This window comes from Capricornis sumatraensis, chromosome 8, assembly GCF_032405125.1.
Source record: "Capricornis sumatraensis isolate serow.1 chromosome 8, serow.2, whole genome shotgun sequence".
Taxonomy (NCBI): domain Eukaryota; kingdom Metazoa; phylum Chordata; class Mammalia; order Artiodactyla; family Bovidae; genus Capricornis; species Capricornis sumatraensis.
In genome coordinates, this window is record NC_091076.1 from 16,561,585 (window position 1) to 16,583,328 (window position 21,744).

The 21,744-nt window shown below is 44.2% G+C and overlaps 1 protein-coding gene across 3 annotated transcripts in view; it reads right to left on the minus strand.

Moving 5' to 3' along the window:
* OPCML (opioid binding protein/cell adhesion molecule like) overlaps positions 1–21,744 on the minus strand; it is a 509,467-nt gene that overhangs the window by 218,364 nt on the left and 269,359 nt on the right. For all 3 annotated transcript variants that reach the window (XM_068976377.1, XM_068976376.1, XM_068976374.1), the window contains exon 2: positions 15,219–15,451. In XM_068976377.1, coding sequence (XP_068832478.1) covers positions 15,219–15,451 — 233 coding nt within the window. The remainder of the gene's footprint in view (positions 1–15,218; positions 15,452–21,744) is intronic.

A 21,744-nucleotide genomic window follows, 5' to 3' on the forward strand; every position in this document is an offset into this window, starting at 1 on the left:
CATCGCCTGGTGCTCTCTGTGACCAGCCAGCCACACCTCACAGCCAGCAAATCCCCAAACCAGAGACAGCTCTCAAGCACACGTGTTTCTGGAGCTTCCAATGGGAGGTCAGGCTCCTCATGAGCGGATTCGTTCAGCTCAGCCTGGTCCCTCCGATGGAGCAGAGGCGGGGGTGGGGTGGGTGTGAGTCTCACCTGGGCTCCACACCTGCTCTTCTGGGTCAGCAGGTAGATGTGACCCTGAATGTGTCTAAGGAGAGGAAGGGTGACCAGGAGGCCAGAGTGAAACCCACGTGATGCCATACCTGCCCGCCCTTTGACCACCCTGCTGACCATGAATGTCCCACAGGGACACATTATCCCAAAGGGGGCCAAGGGAAGACAGGACTGGGAGAAATGCCCGCGCCATCCCAGGGGCCCCGAGAAGCATGGATTCCCCTCTGCCTTCCCTCCGCATCTCACTGGGCCTCCGTTCAGGGCCGTCCCTTCCCAGGTCCTTCTCCCCGCCTGGCGCTTTTTCAGAGTGAGCTTCCTGGGCTCCTGCAGGCCGTCTCCTGTCCTTTCTCAGCGCCATCCTTGGGCAGCTTCTTAATGGCCTGACCTTAATTGCGTTTTCCTGTCTGCGCCAGGGCAACCGGCATGCAGTTTAATAAAAGACTTTTCAAGCTGCTGGGCTCTCTCTCCCCTCCCCACCTACATCTTATGCAGCGGAAGACTGTAAGCCTTATTTTGAAGGTGATTGATTTGGTGTGTTTTCCACTTTCTTTCCTGCTGTGGGGACATTTTGCCTCCATGCGTGATCACTTTTTTTAAAGGGACTTTGATTTTCCTGTCCCCTCACTTTCCACCCTGCTGCTGTGGAACCAAGGGCCGAGAAGCTTTATTCCTCAAGTAGCTATTCTGTGCTCTCTGATTCTGCTGTGAGTTGTCGGTGCTCTGGATTAGCCACGGCCAGGGTGCAGGCCCCTCGATTCACACTCCCGTTGGTAGGGCGTTTAAAGTGGGCATGTGGGGACGTGTGCACAGCAGCCAGACATTTTTTTTCTTTTTCCTATTGAAACGCAAGCATAGACTTCTCTTACTTTATTTTGGATGTGAGAGCAATAAGGATAATTCATCAGAAATGAAGCTATGCCTTTTGGTATATAGTGCTAGTGTTTGTTGCTCAGCTGTATCGGACTCTTTGTGACCCCGTGGCCTGTGGCCCACCAGGCTCCTCTGTCCATGGAATTCTCCAGGGAATAATACTGGAATGGGTACCCATCCCCTTCTCCGGGGGATTTTTCCTGACCTAGGGATTGAACCAGTGTCTCCTGCACTGCAGGCAGATCCTTTACCATCTGAGCCACGTGGGTTTTAGAAATATCTTTAAGTTTTGCGTATTTATGTCAGATGTAAGGTTCTTAAGGAAAACAGAACCTTAGATGATGATTTTGTGCTATTTCTCTTTTGACTCAAAGTTGTCTACTTCTTAATTCTCTTTCACTAAGCCTAATTGTAGATATTTTATTCAGAAGGACCTTTTGGACATGAGACTATAAAATTATGACAATAATATAAAAATAGTTGAGAGAAGAATACTTAAAAAATAACAAGAATGACAACTGCTTTACAATTTTGTGTTAGTTCCTGTTACACAGCAAAATGAATCAGCTATATGTCTACATATACCCCCTCGATTTTGGATTTTCTTCCCATTTAGGTCACCACAGAGCACACTGTAAAGCAATTATACTCCAATAAAAATTAATTTAAAAAATAAAAATAATAAGAAAGACACCAAACTTCAAAAATAGGGAAATTGCACACATTCAGATATATTCAGAAGATGCCTTGGTTCTTCCATTATTATCCATAAAACCCAACATAATTTATTAATATATAAGGGGTCAGTGGCTATATTTTAATGTGACAAGACTGTAAGGATGAGTAGAGGGTTCAGAGTTCTAAGTATTAATGAATCACCCTAGCATAACACCAGTCATGCAAACTCAGAAGGTAGGTTAATTAGCCTAACACTATAAAACACATAATTTTAAAGTTGCACAGGACCTATGATAGAGTTGTTGTTTAGGTGCTAAGTTGTGTTTGACTCTTTTGTGGCGCCATAGACGGTAGCCAGCCAGGCTCCTCTGCCCATGGTATATTCCAGGCAAGAGTACTGGAGTGGGTTGCCATGCTCTCCTCCAAGGGATCTTCCAGATGCAGGGACTGAACCTGCATCCCCTGCGTCTCCTGCTTTGGCAGGCGATTCTTCACCCACTGAGCCGCCTGGGAAGCCCCTGTCCATGTTTCTGTCCACTTAATGTAGAACAACCCTGAGAAGAAGGAAGGTAAGGGCAGGCTTTATTTCCCCAAATTTAAAATGAAGACCCTGAGACTCAGCCCGATTAAGTAACTCGTGTAAGATCACGGAGCAAGTAGTCAAACCAAGAGTTGAATTTTTCTTGCCTCTTATTGAGAAGCAGCTTGGTAAGTGCATTTTGTCCCGTATGTGTTTGAATTAAGGCTTTGCTTATCAGTAACATTGCCTTTTCTGTTGGATTAGCCTGGATATTACAGCATGTGGGAAACACAAGCCCAGCCGTGAGTCGGCAGAGATGTGATCAGTTCTCACTGGTGTGGAGGAAGACGGGAGAGCGTGAGTCAGAGACTTTCTGAGCCTGCGTTCCACACAGTGCCTGCATCAACTCTCCCTGCCTCTCAGGAGGCCACACTGACCAAGATGTGACAAAGCAGCCGTGGAGAGGGGCCACTGGTGGAGAGAACCGAGGGCATCCAGGCACAGAGGTGCTTGTGCTAGAGAAGGCTGGACATGGTTCCCCATGTTCCCTGGGGAGGTGTCTGCAGGGTGCTGAGCCCCGGGTTGGTCTCTCCTGTCTCCTCTTCCCCTTTCTCTCCACCCCTCCCCACCTCCTCTGCTCTCTCGCCTCCCTTAGCATCCCCTCTCTGTACCCATGGCCCTCTGTAGGCATCTCCAGGTCTTCTCCCAGCTTCCCCTTGCACCTTCTCTTCTAAACCATTCCGGCTTGAGTCCCACACCCCCTGACTCCCCCTTCTTTGGGCCACTTAAATGCCTATCAAGAGAAAGAGCAGGTGTCACCCCGCCCTTCTGCCCCTCTCATTTCAACAAGCCCAGTTTGACCTGAACTGGAGAGCTTTACACCAAGAAGTTCTGTGCATGGGCACTGTTCATAGTAAATTGAGTATAAAAATCTCTATCCTGAACCAAACACTGACTGTCCATCCTGTATCTGAGGGCTGTTGTTGTTGGTTAGCCACTAAGTCGTGTCCAACTCTTTGCAAACCCTGTGGACTGTAGCCCATCAAGCTCCCCTGTCCATGGGATTTCCCAGGTAAGAATTACTGAAGTGGGCTGCCATTTCCTTCTCCAGGGGGTCTTCCTGACCTGGGGATTGAGCTTGCATCTTCTGCGTTGGCAGGTGGATTCTTTACCACTGAGCCACCTGGGAAGCCCTTGCATTTGAGGAAGGGACGCCAAAATTCATCTTGAAGCTACCTGTGCCTTGAAAATGGCCAACATTAGGATGGTTCCAAGATCTCTAGCCATGGCCAAGCTCTTATACAGTAGGCAGTTCCATTTAGATACCTCCTTTGGTGTAGACACAGAGAGTCTCTTCTGCCAACCTATACATTCACTTAAAATCTGTGCTTCCCCCTGAAAAATTCTAATAACTGAAAAAGCCAATAACAACGCTGGAATTTATGATTATCTCTTCAAGAAAGTGAAATAAAGTGCTAGTTCCTCAGTTGTGTCCGACTCTTTGTAACCCCATGGACTGTAGCCCGCCAGGCTCCTCTGTCCATGGAATTCTCCAGGCAAGAGTACTGCAGTGGGTAGCCATTTCCTTCTTACTCTTTTTCAATACTGACCTCAATTAAGGTGACATTATGAGAGCCACTTTTCTGCAGCTCTGTTAATCACCATTCACTTATCAAGCACAGGGAACTCCCCTCTGCTTTCAACTAACAATCAACCAGTAATAAAACTCCAATTTCTGGGGGACACATGGCTCCCTTATCTGGGGATTTTAGATCACCTAGGTAGCTGTTATGTTGTTTTTGAGAGGGGAAAAGCATCTATCTGAGCAGAAATTAAGAAGGAATTAAGAAGCTCGAAAAGAGGGGGGAAAAAAAAGTGAGAAGAAAAGAGGAAGAAATGGAAGAGAGGGTAAAAATCTCTCTTCTAACAGAATCTTCTTCTAAAGCTGTTTATGATAAGGGGAGGATTAGGGAGCTCACATTCCAGCTATATTAAATTAAATCCCAGGCCCCTTTTCTCAGACACACACAGGCCTGAGAACATCAATCCTATCACGACAAAATAGCCCTTGGGAAAAGGAATCCTCCTGGCGGTGTGCCATCCAGCTCTTACAAACTGTGAGCCGTAGTAACAAACCCATCCAAGAGGCATATTAATAATGACATGAAGAGACACATTTATTGTTGATTGTTGAGATGGTGGCAGATTTATTGCCAGTCTGCCAGGAGGGAGGGTCTGGCCCAGCAATGGTGCAATTAAAAACAAATTGAATACAGGGACAAAGAATCAATAATCTAACAGGGCAACTTTCACTTGCAAAATACAAATATAAATTAATTGACCTGAACACAGTTGCTAACTGGTCATTAATGTGTACTTGCTGGCCAATCAGCATGCGGCATTCACTCCATCAACAGATTGCTGCAGGATGGTGGGGAGGGGTGCCTTCCCACCCTGCCTGCCAGGGCTGCCCTCTGGGCCATCTTGTTTGGGGTGATTTCTAATATCACTAAACAGAGTGTCTGTGTCACGTCTTTCCCCTGAAGTTCTAAATTATGGAATTTTTAAAACAGTTTCACTAATGACTTCCCTATTCAGTAGAAATAAATGTTTTTTGATGTTTCACTATACAGCAATCTATCCTGAGTGTGAGGAGAAGGTAATTAATCTAAGCTCGGTGATACGTTTTTGTGGTATGTATGTGTGTGTGTGTGTGTGCTCGTGCTCAGTCACTCAGCCTTGTCCAATTCTTTGCGACCCCAAGAACTGCAGCCCGCCAGGCTCCTGTGACCATGGGATTCTCCAGGCAAAAATGCTGGAGTGGGTTGCCATGCCCTCCTCCAGGGGATCTTCCCAACCCAGGAATTGAACCTGTGTCTTCTGTATTGCAGGCAAATTCTTTACCACTTAATCACCTAGGATGCCCTATGTACATGGACTACTAACACAATATAAATTTGTTGAAGAGTTATCTATATGGTCCTGCCAATTCAGATTGCAATCCCTAAGTGTTGACTATATCAAAAATGAAAGAGCCAAATCTGGCTCTTGCTTTCAAGGAAAAATCTAGGAGAGGAAAAGAGTTAGGCCCACCAGTAGCTGAAATAGGAAATGGGAAGTTTCAGGGACCGTAGGCAAGTGCAGGTAAGGTTTGGAATTACAGAGAGAGCCTTTGGCTTTGGGATTTAGCAACTCTAAAACTGCACTGTTCAATATGACAGCCACTAACATGTATGACTATTTTTAATTGAGTTTTTTAATATGAAATAATACTGAAAATTCACTAGCCACACCTCAAGTTCTCAACAGCCCCCTGTTCTCAAAGTGGCTAATAGCTGCCATGTCGGACAATGCAGGACACTTTCATCAGCACAGAAAGATCCACTGGATAGTCCTGCTCTACAGGGTCTGGAGACCTTAGACATTCAGAGAAAAGTGCATTCAAGACAAGTTGTTTGAGAAATGAAAATGAATGCAGGGCATTAGGGGCGGAGGTTTAACAAGGACAACTTTGGCTAAGTTGTGTGTAGGATGTAAAAACAGAACAATAGAAAGTAAGACTGAGAAAGGAGGTCTGCCCCTGAATTGTTTAGCACTTGGAAAAGTGATATAAGAGGTTTTGACTTGACTGCATTGTCAATAGGGAGTCATTAAGATTGCTAGCAGGGGGAAGCGACACGATCAGACGTGTGCACCAGGAATATTTAGACAACGGTGTTAAAATGAATTATACAGAGGCAGAGACTGAGGGTGGGGTAGCAATTAGGACGTGCCAGTGAAAAGTCACTGGAGGCTAAGATGCCGCACTTTGGTGGCTGTGGTTGTGGGAACGAACAGGAAGGAAGAGAATGACTTTATTGGACATGACATCTGTTTTGATGGCGAATCAAGAGAGAGAGAAAGTCAGCACTGAAGCCAAGGTTTTATACAAGGATGGTATGTTGGTGAATAGAAATGTGAATTAAAAGAAGAGGAAGAGGTTTTGGAGCAAAGAAGAGAAGTCTGGGGTGGAGCACATAAAGATACCTACGGGGTACCCACCTTGGAGAGTTCAGGAAAGAATCAGAAATAAGAGGCTAGAATTAGGGAAGAAATTAAGAAACAGAAATGTAGATTTCAGTGACAATGATATTAACTCCAAGGAAGAAGTCATAATCACTAAGATTCATAAGGTAGAAGAAGAGAGAGAGGTTTAAGGAGGATAGATCCTGACTGCAGAGATATTAGAGTGAGATTCTGTAAACCAAGAAAACCTGGCAAAGCAAGCATGTGCCTTGCAAATGAACAAGTGAGTCAGTCTGGTCTGAGGCTTATTGAAAAGGAAGGGAACCCAGAGGAGGTTCCACAGAGAGGTTAGGTGCTGGTTTCACTACAGATGAAGCAGAGCTCAAATCACAGCTCTTCTCAGCTCCTGACACTCAGACTCTCTGAGCCTCAGTTTCCTCATTCAAAAAAATTAGAAACATGCATCCCGCCTACTTGGGTTAACTGGGAAACAGAACTGGATCCTGTCTGTGAAGTGACCGTCATGCTTGGTACTCAGACATGACAGACATGGTTTCTAATTATTCAAAGGCATATCTTTGACTGCTTTTCCTGGGATTGTTTTACTTTATTTCTATTGTTCTTCAATTTCTGAACCTACAGAGGAGAATGAGTGAAGAGAAGGATTAGAGAGAAAACAGTCAAAGGCTTTTTGCTACCTTGATGAGAAGCCAAAGCAGGAAAAAGTGGAGTAGAGAGGTATTGTTGCTCGGACAGTGTGTTTCCAGTAAAACGTGGTAATGAGGGGCTCGGAACTAAGCTTGTGGTTACAAGTCAGAGTCTTCAAATATGGGTCCACATGCTGCCCATAGGAAAATATCATCATTCTAAATTCACAGATGACTCTGTTGCTAGGCCATGGTTGACTAACCCTGTGGTAGTGAAGTCTGAAATCTTAGGTGGGATCCTGACTATAGGAGAGTCCTGATGAACTTTCAACTATGACGCGGATTGATGAATATTTACTAACTTTCTCTTCTTCTAAAGTGCCGCTGCTTCCCCTGCTGACAGCAAGAGGAAAGATCTCTTCATATTTACTTGAGCTAGTGACATCAGCTGAGCTCACCATGCAAATTAACTAGAACATAACGGGCACTTTCATTTTCTCCCACATCTCCATATTGGTGATAATTCTGAGGGCAGACTTTATGATACTCTGTTTAGTTCCACTGCAAATACGCGAATGGTAGCTCCGGATCCTGCCACTTCTCTTCCTGGCTCCTGTATGTGTCCCCAGACCACGTGCCAAGACTGGCAGCACCATCTTGGATCACAGAGTCTCTGCGGTGTGCTCCAAACCGACTCACACACTTGGATGGACCCAACTGAAGCCAGGGCTCCCATATGGAACTGTTGCCCTCTTGGCAGACAGGCTCAAACTATCTCCAGCCCTGACTTGTGTTCATCCAGCATCAAGACTCTGCCTTGGTCTCATTCAACTTGGGAAATCCTAGCTCTTCCTGCTCCTATAATTTAAAGATCATGAGGAGGAACTGAGCATACAGTCTCCAGACCCAGGCTAGCGGGAGGCTGGACCTGCGTATTTCATGGAGAGGAGGATGGAATTCCATGGGCCACAAAAGAAGCAATTATGAAACCTGAAAACCTGTGTGTGTTATCATTTTTGTTTCTAAGCAGAGCTGAACATAGTCCCATATTCCTTTTCACAACAGGGGAAGTAGAGACTTGATAAAATGAGAAATCTTTTTTTTTTTTCTGTTTTATACTGTGTCGTCAGCAACTACACATGACGTGAGGAAAGACGTGATAATGTAGAAGATTGAGTGGAGGTGGCCACCGATTCTATTTCAGCTATGAGATGTGTCTAATTCCAACAGATGTCTGCATAACACAACGTGAAGGAAGGGACAGGACAGCTGCAGAGACTGTGAGTGTGAGTCTCATTCCAGTCCTGAAGCCAGGCTGGAGGGACCTGCACAGGACCCCCTCCTTGTGAAGGACAACTCGTCAAGTGCCTCCCTCTGCTGGGGACAGAGGGCCTGCTGCAGGCACCGATTTCAGTCCTGATTCTTCTAAGTTGTAATTGCTTTCTTGGTTTACCCAACCCTGAAATTAGGAATCTGAGCATATATTCAACATTTGATGTGAGTTTTGGGGTTTACAAATATCAGGTGAAGCAGGAAAGAAAAGGATGTCTTTCATGCTGCTGTTGCTGCTAAGTCGCTTCAGTCATGTTCATATATAGTTGTTAATACACACGCACACACACAGGAGTAAGGTTAAGGTGTGCATGTGTATACCTGGAGGAAATCATTTACATTCACTTGTTTTCTTCACCTGGGATGAGAAGGCAGGAAGGGAACATGCCAGGGACACAGAGGAGCAGAGCTCAGGCTGGGGAGGGAGGTTTTTTGATGCCTGGTCTTGTTCTTTTCCACATTCCCACTTTGCCTCTGTAAAGAGCAAGTGTGATTATAATTTAAAATACAGGCCGAATAAATTAAATGGATTTCAGGTTGACTGCCCGCTTTTCTTTAGGCCCACAATTATGCATGTTAATTTAAATGACTATTTAAAGAATATTTGGGACAAAAGGGGAAAATAGAGGAGAAAAAGAGGTGAGTAACAAAGGAAGTTGGAAATAGGTAGGCCCTGGCAGAAACTAGGCATCCCTGGGCAGGTGTGCCCCGCTCACTTTTTGGAGATGGTCCACCAGGTACCCGGCCCCCATCCACCACAACCAGCCTCAGCCAGGACCACTCCACCCCACAGTGGTCTCCTGGGGAGCCACCCTTCTCCATACCACCTCAGAACTTCTACATCTTTCTCACAAATAGTAACATTTACCTGCCCTTCTACTTAGCTATGAGTTAGCAATCTGGCATGTGAACCCAACACTTGGTCTAGAATTAAAATTCTTTCATCACAGCACTATTCGCAATAGTCAAGATAAAGAAGCAACCTAGATGTCCATCAGCAGATGGATGGATAAAGATGTGGCGCAGATATACAACAGAATATTGCTCAGCCATAAAAAGAACGAAATAGTGCCTTTTGCAGCAACAGGGATGAACCTGGAAACTCTCCATACCAAGTAAGAGACAAATATCATGTGATATCTCTTATATGTGGAGTCATAAAAAAATGATACAAGTGAACTTACATACAGAATGGAAATAGACCCACAGACATAGAAAACAAACTTATGCTACCAAAGGGGAAAGGGAGGAGTAAATTAGGAGTTTGTGATTAACATATACATACTACTGTCTACAAAATACATAATCAGTAAGGACCTATTTTATACCACAGGGAACTATACTCAATATTTTTAATAACCTATAAGAAAAATAATTAGAAAATATAAATATAATATAAACATATATATGATATATATATGTACATACATATATATACACATATATGTATATACACACATATATAACTAAGCCACTTCACTGTATACCGGAACCTAATACAATATTGTAAATCAAATCTACCTTAATAAAAACAAAACAAAATGAAAAAACAATTCCTGGTATTTGGGCTGCTTTGACACTGGCTAGCCAGTATAACTTGGAGAAATCAACTCTGAATCTCAGTTTTTTTTCTTGGAATGTGGAGACTTCCTGTTCGGTCTCCCAAGGCTGCAGTGAAGAATAGTCAAAAGATACCGTGCAGGCAGAGGACGTTCACTGTGTGTATTTTGAGAGCTTTCACCTAAAGACAAGCCTAGCAGAGGGAACTGAGAGCATTTGGTAGCTCCATCATCTTTGGGCAAGTTTTACTCTTCCTGAGCTTTGGTTTCCTTATCTGTGAGATGTGAATATGGTCTGAACTCTGCAGGGAGATTACGAGGATCAGCTGAGATCAGTTTACACTCATGTGCCCTGTGCAGGGACTGGCTAGGACCGGACTGGGTGGAGAATCAGACTTCCTTCCCTGCTGAACTAAACTTGGGTACCACGCAGTCTCACCTGAATTGACTCCAGGCTCAAAGCCCCAGAGTCTTTGCAGATATAGAAACTGCACAGACTTGTTCACACAATTCATCATTTCTAGCCCTTTGCCTAAAATTGGGTTTAGCAAGAGGAGTTTGATCCATGAAAGCAAGTGTCTGGCAGTCAACAGATTTTTGAACTAGGCAGGAGAGCAGACAGAGATACCAACATCCAAGGAGCAAAGATGCACCAGATTTTCCTGTCTATGGATCCCTGGCAGTGACAGAAACTGCAACAGGAGGAGGTCCATACAGTCCAGGATGCCGAAGAGTTCGTGACAGTCAGAATGACAACTGGATCCTGGATCCCCTAAGGGGCCAACATTCTCAGTACTTACACAGCGTAAAGAGGTAACATTTAGAACATATATCCCTGGAAGGATGAGCTACTGGTAAATTAATTATCATCTCCTTTGCCTCTCTTTCAGCCTCTCCTTTTACGGCTCTAGCATCCCACTCCTGCTCCTTCCCGCTCATTTCCTTTTTTGAGCTCTGTCCCCAGTTTCTGTTTGTACAGTGAAACATCAGCAGCAGGAAAAAGAGGGAAAAAGAAAGGAGAACTGGGAAGTCCCCATGGTTCTAGGTTAGAGAAATCACTTTAGATGCGGTTGCCAGTGGAGGGAGTGGCAGGTGCTGGAGAGACACTGATTGTGGAGTCACATGGTCGAGGTTCAGACCTGCTCCACTGCTGACTCACAGGGGACCCTGGCTGGTCTCTTAAACTTCATAAGCTGAAATGATCTAATTTGCAAAACGGAGATACCAGTCGCTGCCCTGATGTCTCCCAGGGCTTGTTGTGAGGGTCAAATGAGGCAAAGATTGTGACCAGCACTGTAAAGTACTAAGTAAGCTCACAGAACTCATCTGATCCTTGTTAGAACATGTCTCTTGGCCTGTCACATTGATGACCTCATCCCTCCAAGGGCCTCTTTCCAATCACTGTCCACTCTGAGTCATCTGGACAGCCTGACTATTCCCTGCCTGCCTCTATGTGCTTGCAGGGACTTCAGGATCACTGCCTTCTGCTGCCATTTCACCTCCTGCATCAATCTGTCCTTGGTCCATCTTAAAAACATTTGCTGAAAGCCTAGAATGCCTCAAACAGTGTGCTATGCCTACTGTTCTCTAGCGCACACTCAGCCTCTCAGTCGTGTCTGATTCTGCAACACTATGTACTTCAGCCACCAGGCTCTCCTGTCCATGGGATTTTCCCAGAAAGAATATTGGAGTGGTTTGCCACTTCCTCCTCCAGGGGACCTTCCCGACTGAGGAAGTGAACCTGCATCTCCCGAGTCTCCTGCACTGGCAGGCATTCTCTTTATCATTGAGCCATCTGGGAAGTCCCACTGTTCTCTAGTAGGAAGAGTTAATCTCACAAAACATTCCTACTCTCATGCTAGTAAATTTATGATGAATCTCAAACATACCCTTCTTGTCTTGCATTATACCCATTTCTTAGTTCTGTAACTCCTGTATAACGTCTGTGTTTTCTTTATTCCTACAGCTCACAACCCTAACACCTTCCTTTCCCAGTGGCTGAAGATCCTAACTCCAAAGTTACTAGCAAGACCATCTAACATTTCCCCAGACTCTAAAAGGGAGGTGATATCTTTTTAATTCTTCCTCTTTCAAGGCCTTGGGATTAACCCTCTCAACTTCCCTTAGATGATGTCTCCTAAAGGAACCTTCTCCATTCCTACAGGGAGACCCACAGCCTGCTGTCCTCACAGCTTGAGTGATCAGCCTGACCTGATCACTGTGCCTCTCAGCTCCTCATCACAGGAGGAGCAACCCTCACCCCATCCCACACAGGGCTGCCGGGTTGATTTTCCCACCCTGGCTGTCTGAGCCCCATGCTCTGAATTCCCTTAACGCTTGGGTACACAGTCTCAGACTGAACATCATACACCAGGTACACAGTCTCAGCTACACTGTCACACACCATCACGTGGTGCCTTGAAGTTATCCCTTCAAGGTGGTCAAGATGTATCTCGGGGACCAGTGATATTCTTTTAATAAATGCAGCTTCTTGCCTTAAAGAGAAGGACTTGGAAATCAATCCCATCAGATATGTGGAGAGGCCACCTTATAAAACAGGGACAGACAGACTTCGAGTTTAGTGATATAGCATCTCTCAGTTACTCCACTTTGCAGGAGGAGGGAACAACAAAGCCCAGAGCCCCCGGGATCGCCCTTTGGCTCATGGCACTTGTCTGCTAGAGGTGATGAGATTCTAACACTCTCAAATGGACAGGAGATAAATAAATACCATATATATATGGACAAGTTGCAGCTCGGAAATTTCTCAGTTTTTCTCATTGCAAAATCAATACCCATCAGCAGTTGGAAATTAAAGGCAAGATTAGGCCTCAGTTTTATACATGCCTTATTGTATTCCAAAAGCTTTCTACTCGGTCAGATAAATCTTCTTTAAGAGGATTAGGAAACTTTCATTATCTTTATCTAACCTGAACTAACACTAAGTCTGAAAAATTAATCTATAGGCTGGACGAAAGCCGACCGCTGCTGGGAAGGGAGAGACTCCCGGGCTTCCTTCTAATAGACCCGTGGGGTCTCTGCTTCCACCTGCTGGAAACTCAGTGGTCCCCAAAGGAAGACAAGTCAGCCATTGTTCACCAAGATGGAGGAGGAGGCAGCTCCCTAGGTACCTCCATTTAGCCTCTCTGTGAATGTGAAGCCCAGTCTGCTAAGATTTCCGAGAGGAGGCATTTCCCTTCCTCCTCCACCCTCCTGATCTCTGAGTTGAATGTCACAGGGGCTATGGAAGTCACTTGGCCTGAATTGTGGAGACTTGAGAAAGTGACCTCTGGGATGAAGGACTCTATTGCTCTGCTTCCTGCTTCTTCCCAGACTCTTTCTGACCCAGAGCTCTGAGACCCATGGGGAGACCCCACTGGCTTCCACATCCAGCCCCAGGAACTGCTTCCAAGCTTCTTATGCAGTATTATCCCTGCAGCTCTGAGCCAAGAGCGCGTTACGGCCTGTGTTGACTTTGACATGCTTGTACAATCTGTCTTCTTTCTTGAAAAGCGAGAGTCTTGTTCTGTTTGAGTCTGTTTCCATATAGTGCCTGACAGTTCTTTTTTATTTCAGTGCCGAGTTTCCTGAATTTGTAGATAACTTTGCTGTCAAGGCCACGGAGGTGCCATGGAGGCGTCACTTCCTAGGCTGAGAATTTCAGCTGCTCTGGAACCAAGCCCAGGTGGCAGGCGGGTGGTGAGAGTTCACACTTCCTTGTTTTCTGCAGATATCCCCGCTCATATCAGATGACTGATCCTGGGGAGGGCCTCACCAGAGGAGAAGCATCAGACATGGTACTTGTCTTTATCTCCAGATGGCAAGTTGCCTTGTTGCCTTGTAGCTCCCAAGACATGATCATCCCAAGCCCTACCGCTGGTGGGATGTGGATGGGGAAGAGACACAGTAGGGAGCATAGGTGTCCTTTGTGTAGCATCAGATGTGGGAGTCTGGGGGCATGTGGGTCAGAGAAAGGCTTGGAGGCTGAATGGAGGCAAAGCTTCAAGTGCTACGTCAGCCCCAGGGCCTGCCGGGAGCAGGGGCTGCAGCCAACAGAGCCCTGGCCAAGCTCAGGCCGCTATCAAGGCCTGTGGAGTCAGAGCCCAGATGGCCCACTAGCAAAGATCTCCAGCCAAAACAAAAGCATGGTCCCCTTGAAATTTTATACATGACTGAAGCACGAAAAGACTTTACCCGCTACTCAAACTCCCCATGAAACCAACCGAAATGAGCAAAATTATATACTTTAGAAAGGCAGGGATGAGGGAATACATACTAGCTGAGCAAGAATGCCGCACACAAATCACACCCTGAAAAAAATCCATTACGCTGACTGCAGATGGGATCTGATTAAAGGCACGCACTGATGCTAAGTCACATGCATTCTTTCTTCTGAGCGCAATGCGTGGTTCCAAGACGCTGGAGTAGGAGACACTGAGAAGACCCCGCCCTTTGGCGGAGGGAGGCTGTGTCATTGGGGGCTGGGGGCTGGTCCGCTTACCTGACAGAAATTGCTTTGCACAGTCATGAGGGTGTTGGAAGGGGATAGCTCATCATAAAGTCTTCTGTAGGGCTGCCTTACAATGCTTCCCCAAAGCTTATGGCTGCTCTCTGCACGAGTTTTTAATTCTTAATATTGAATAGTTGATATCTGAGATTCTGATATTTTTTCAACCCCATTTTTCTCCAACAAAATAAAATTCAAGTGGAAAACTCTTAAGTACTATGCATGGGTTATATTAATTCAGATTTTTAAAGGACAACAGGAGAGGAAGTTAGGGAGCCCCCTTTTAATTATATACATTTATTTCCAACATAGAGACATCTTGACTAATATCCCTCTTGACCTCAGCTCCACTGTGGGGCTAAAAGGGTGTAGACAGATACAACAGCAATGCCAAACAACACTGAGAACCCCTTTCCAGATCACACATAACCATCAGCTATGCAAGAACAGCCATACGTCATGTGGTTTTACATCAATATTATTAACCTTTTACCATGAGCTAAGCCTCTGAAAACAACAGGCACAGAGAATAGTACAATCAATTTCCTAAAGTATCTCGCCCTAACTCCAGAGTGCCAAGTAGCTAACATATGATATATTATATTTCTATATCTTGTCCAAACCCCAGAAAGCTCAACCAGCTCAACAATACCAAACAATGAATGAGAACAGAAGGACCAGAGACAAAGCTGAGAAGCTCTGTGAAGATCCTCCGCACTTAGTCAAGACACCCACAAGTGGAAGGGATCCAGGACACAGTCAGTCTCTGGATCCTGCAGAGGAATGGCTTTTTGTGTCTTTCTACAGGAGGCGGAAGCACAGGCTGAGATCACGTGCCCTCTGCATCGCCGACGGGAACGCCAGCACCCTGTCCAATCAACTCACCCTGCACAATGAGGTGGACGCGGGAGGTCTTGGGGTGGTTGTCCGTCTGCACAGAGCAGGTGTAGGGGCCCTCGTCGTACACGTCCACGTTCTGGATCATGATGCTGTACTGGGTCGGCGTGTTCACCAGGATAATCACACGAGGGTCTATGGACCACTTGTCATTCCCGGCGTAGAGGATGGTGCTGCGGTTCAGCCAGGCCACCCGGGTGACCCGATCGTCTATGGTACACCTGTGAGTGAGAGTTGGGAGGGGAGGGGGGAAGAAAGGGGAAAGGGAAAGCGTGGGGAGAGGGGAGGGGAGGGGGAAGAGGGAGAGAGTGTTAAGAGATTCTATTATAAATGCAGCTGTTGTTGTTCCAGGAGTAAATGAAATAACATAACCCAGTGTTAAAAGGGATCAATTATTGATAAAACTTCTTAAATAGAGGGCAACAGTGGCCTGAATCATCCTGAAGACCTGATGCTACAAAATCATTTCTATTTGATTTTGAAACATATTATGTGAATATCTTTGCTGTATATTTGCTTTCTATCTTATTTTTCCCCTCAGGCTTATATGAAAATTAGTTTACATTTCTCGAGCGCATTTACCACCTTGTGGGAAAAATGGCCCAGGGCCAGAGGGGAGAGAAAGTGCATCGGTATTTCAAACAGATCACAGCTAATCTATATGGCAAATGCTTCACTTGTTGTTAAGTCAAAAATGGGACACACTCACCTCCATACCCACCCCCTTGCGCTGTCATTGCCTGTACCCGAAGCTGCCCCAAGCCCTGCAAGTACAATCTATAACACGGATCTTGAAATTCGCTGTAGAAAGCCAATAGTCTGGAGGTAGAAGTAAGGCTATCTCTTCAGATTTCAGGAGAGGGAAGGAGAAAGTGGCCAAGCAGAATTCTTCCTCCTGTTCACACGCCCCTGCCTACCCCTGAGAACAATACAATTGACATCAGCTGGTCAGCACCAAGATCACCAAGGTAAGCTGATCTCTGCCTTACATACACTCACCTACCCTTCCCAACAGTTGGAGGCTGTGACTATTGGTGGGAATGTAAACTAGTATAAATTATATGGAGAACTGAGTTACCATGCTGCGCTGCTGCTGCTAAGTCGCTTCAGTCGTGTCCGACTCTGTGCGACCCCATAGACAGCAGCCCACCAGGCTCCCCCATCCCTGGGATTCTCCAGGCAGGAACACTGGAGTGGGTTGCCATATGATCCCACAATCCCACTCCTGGGCATATATCTGGAGAAAATAATAATTTGAAAAGATATATGAACCCCTTCATTCATAGCAGCACTATTTGCAATAGCTTAGACATGGGAGCAACGTAAGTGTGGGTAAAGATGTGGTGTATATACAATAGAACACTACTCAGCTGGGCTTCCCTGGTGGCTCAGTGGTAAAGAATCCACCTGTCAGTGCAGGAGACACAGGAGATGTGGGTTCGATCCCTGGGTCAGAAAATTCCCCTGGAGGAGGAACTCCAGTATTCTTGCTGGGATAATCTCATGGACAGAGGAGCCTGGTGGGTGCAGTCCATGGGGTCATAAGAGTTGGACACAACTTAGTGACTTAGTGACTAAACCACCACCACCACCACTATTAAGCAACAGAAGGAAGTACTGCCATCTGCAGCTACATGGATGGACCCAGAGATTATCACACTGAGCAAAATAAGCCAGGCAGAGAATGGTAAACACCATGTGATATCACTTACATGTGGAATCTTAAAAAAAATGGTACAAATGATCTTAGTTATGTAACAGAAACAGATTCTCAGACACATAAAACAAACTTAAGGTTACCAAAGGGCAAGAGGGGGGATAGATAAGGAGTTTAGGATTAACGTATACACACTACTATATATAAAACAGGTAAACAACAAGGGCCTACTGTAGAGCACAGTGAACTCTACTCAGTATTTTGTAATAACCTATAAGGGAAGAGAAACTAAAAAATAATATATATATGAGAAGAATATATAAGAATATAAGTGAGAGAATATATAAGTGAGAATATGTAAGAATATAAGTGAGGATATATACACGTGGAACAACAGACTGGTTCCAAATAGGAAAAGGAGTATGTCAAAGCTGTATATTGTCACCCTGCTTGTTTAACTTCTATGCAGAGTACATCATGAGAAACGCTGAGATGGAAGAAGCACAAGCTGGAATCAAGATTGCCAGGAGAAATATCAATAACCTCAGATATGCAGATGATACCACCCTTATGGCAGAAAGTGAGGAGGAACTAAAGAGCTTCTTGATGAAAGTGAAAGAGGAGAGTGAAAAAGTTGGCTTAAAGCTCAACATTCAGAAAACGAAGATCATGGCATCTGGGCCCATCACTTCATGCCAAATAGATGGGGAAACAGTGGAAACAGTGAGAGACTTTATGTTTGGGGGCTGCAAAATCACTGCAGATGGTGACTGCAGCCATGAAATTAAAAGAAGCTTCCTCCTTGGAAGGAAAGTTTTGACCAGTCTAGATAGCACATTAAAAAGCAGAGACATTACTTTCCCAACAAAGGTCCATCTAGTCAAGGCTATGGTTTTTCCAGTAGTCATGTATGGATGTGAGAGTTGGACTATAAAGAAAGCTGAGCGCTGAAGAATTTTGAACTGTGGTGTTGGAGAAGACTCTTGAGAGTCCCTTGGGCTGCAAGGAGATCTGACCAGTCAGTTCTAAGGGAAATCAGTCCTGAATATTCATTGGAAGGACTGATGCTGAAGCTGAAACTCCAATACTTTGGCCACTTGATGCGAAGAGCTGATTCATTTGAAAAGACCCTGATACTGGGAAAGATTGAAGGTGGGACGAGAAGGGGATGACAGAGGATGAGATGGTTGGATGGCATCACTAACTCAATGGACATAAGTTTGGGTAGGCTCCGGGAGTTGGTGTTGGACAGGGAGGCCTGGAGCACCATAGCTCATGGGGTTGCAAAGACTTAGACACGACTGAGCAACTGAACTGAACTGAACTGAATATATACATATATATATGTGTTTTATAAAACACCTTGTCACTTTATTGTACACCTAAAACTAAAACAACATTGTAAGTCAACTATACATCAGTAAAAAGTAAATTAATTTAAAAAGAAAAACTGAGGTCATATTGTCTCCTTGGCATCCTTGGGACTCTAGCTTCCCTTTCTGCGCATTTTTGTTCTACAGCGACTGTCATTTCCCTTGTGAAGACTCAATCCCTAATTGGCGCTCTCTGCTCTTCACTTTTCAAAGGCATGTCTTAGTGGGAAAAAAAATCTAACAAACTCCTTCATTTACTCTCAGTTGCAAATAAGAATTAATGTGCCAACTTTCTTAATAACAGCTGTATTTTCATGAAGGTCAAGTCCCTGTTGGAATGACTCCTGAAGGTTAAATTCCAGCCATACAACTTGAGGAATTGGCCAGCCTGGAAGCAGACAATAAGTCCAGCAAACTGAAGGGTATGGTATCCCAGACCCTGGGACCACATACACAGGAGACAGTGCAGACGATAGACTTGTTTTTATTTTGGTCAATTATGTAATCCTTTGCCCATTTTTAAGCTGACATAATATTTTTAAAGTTTAAGTAATAGTTGCAAAGGATGCATTTTTGGTCTATGGAGAATATTCATGTTTTAAAATTAAAATGTTATAATGTTCCTTTCTATATATCTCTTTACAAATGTAAATACCATAGTGATTTGATACTCATGATTGTTTGCTTTCAAAATTCATGAACAAGCTCTTTTCTAACAGTCATAAAATGTGTATTGCTCGTTTTTTAAACTTGAACTTGTGTATCTATTATATATATATTCTCTGCAGGATTTTATCTGCAGCATTTTATCCTGATAAAGTATTTTATGTTTGAAAATCTTTTATTGATCAGCTATCATATTTATTTGCAACAATATATATAAAATGTAGAGACTGAAATTTTTTTTCATGTTCTGTGACTGTAAAGTTCTGAGTAATAATAGTTTCTTTTAGAATGAGTTAATGTTACAAGGTTAATATTGATAAAATGATCTAAATATTCTGTATACGTTGTTAAGTAATAATTAAACCTAAGAAGTAAACTTTTACTGGAAATATAGCTTTTAATGGGATGGAGGAGGCTTTTCTGGTTATTATATAGTCAATAAGTATCATTATACTAGCGTGAGAGCTCAGGATCAATTCTATTCCTATTTTGCTTTGAAAGAAACCAAGTTCACATAAGCAAGAAGATGGAAATGAAAATCCTGTATAACCACAATGAGGTACCACTTCACACCAGTCAGAATGGCTGCGATCCAAAAATCTGCAAGCAATAAATGCTGGAGAGGGTGTGGAGAAAAGGGAACCCTCCTACACTGTTGGTGGGAATGCAAACTAGTACAGCCACTATGGAGAACAGTGTGGAGATTCCTTAAAAAATTGCAAATAGAACTACCTTATGACCCAGCAATCCCACTGCTGGGTATACACACCGAGGAAACCAGAATTGAAAGAGACACATGTACCCCAATGTTCATCGCAGCACTGTTTATAATAGCCAGGACATGGAAACAACCTAGATGTCCATCAGCAGATGAATGGATAAGAAAGCTCCGGTACATGTACACAATGGAGTATTACTCAGCCGTTAAAAAGAATTCATTTGAATCAGTTCTGATGAGATGGATGAAACTGGAGCCGATTATACAGAGTGAAGTAAGCCAGAAAGAAAAACACCAATACAGTATACTAACACATATATATGGAATTTAGAAAGATGGCAATGACGACCCTGTATGCAAGACAGGAAAAAAGACACAGCTGTGTATAACGGACTTTTGGACTCAGAGAGAGAGGGAGAGGGCGGGATGATTTGGGAGAATGGCATTCTATCATGTATACTATCATGTAAGAATTGAATCGCCAGTCTATGTCTGACGCAGGATGCAGCATGCTTGGGGCTGGTGCATGGGGATCACCCACAGAGATGTTATGGGGAGGGAGGTGGGAGGGGGTTTCATGTTTGGGAACACATGTAAGAATTAAAGATTTTAAAATTTAATAAAAAAAAAAAAAATCCTGTATAGCAGTGTCATTCAATTTTTTGTACCTCTTCCAAAATATATGCCCAAAACCACATAGCAAAATAGCTTCAAAAATTATTTTAATGATCTCACAGCTGACAATTCAATTAATTCCTCCTTCAGTTTCTTTTAAAGCAATGAATTGAAAAATACCTCACTTGCAAAGAGCTTTGTAACCCAGTATTAAATTCATTCAATTTCTCAATATCTGGACAGTATATTGCGAATATTTTACTAGGCTTTATGAAATGGCTATTAAAGATGGGTTATTTTGTTATTTGGAAGGACTTTGGTTAACCCAATATACTGAGAAAGGTGGGGAAAATTGAAATACTGTTTATTTTAATGTGCCAAATCACATGCCCTCTGTCAGAAAGCATCTCTATCTCTCTGGATTCTAATTCCAAGAAGGAGAAGGAAGCAGTTTTGCCATAAATTCATTACTGATAAAAAAAAAAAAACCTGTGCCATTTCCTTCTGGATCTGTCTGCTTTATGTTGCGGGGACTCTTCTTCGAGAATGGTGCTCCACTTGATGACAGATTGGTAAGGATGGCAGAGGTGACAATGGGAGTCAAGGAACACCCTCTCCTGGACAAATAGTTACGTGGAGCAGTCAGAAAGGAGGGTCAGAACTGCAATCCAAACACAGGCACTTTCTTGGCAGATCCGTTTTAGGACATCTTAGATCCTGAAAAATGTTCTGCTTTAGATACACTTCCTTGTGTAAGACCTGCAACTGCAGGCTGGGGGTGAGTGGCATCAGCTCATATTGCTGCAGGAGCTGACCCTGAGACAAGTCAGTTCAAACTGACCCTCCAGGCAGGACACATTCTCAGAGCCCTGCACACAGCCCATGGAAAGCCTCGTGTGCCCCTCGGGTAGATGACCCCTGGATGGCAGAGAGTTCTGTACTTCCAGGCTGTGGTTGTCTCCTTAATCTTAAAAAAACAAAACAAAACAAAACAAAAACGTGCATGTGGTTTGAGAACCCAAATAATGAGGTCAACCAAAATTTTCCTCAAATTTACGGTACTTAATTAATTTTCTCTTAAGAGATAGTCCTGGAGAACTGGAAGAACATTTGGAAGTGCTTTTTGACAGTCATAAAACACCTCCAGCTATATGTGAAAAGAGGAGTGGAAAGTAGAATCAGAAGGAGTAAAGAAATACCTGAAAGACAGTGATGGAAAGGGGTCTTGCTTGCAAAGCACCACATCCAGCTCTGCTGAATAGGCAACGTGGGATTCAGGTACCCTGGAAGAGGTAATGGCAACCCACTCCAGTATTCTTGCCTGGAGAATTCCAAGGACAGAGAAACCTGGTGGGCTACAGCCCATGTGGTTGCAAAGAGTCAGACACGACTGAGAGACTCACACACATTAAGTCACCGGTTTGGTTCTGGGTCAGAGGTGGGAATTACAGTTAGGGGAAACCCATGCCTTAAGACAGTGGTTTT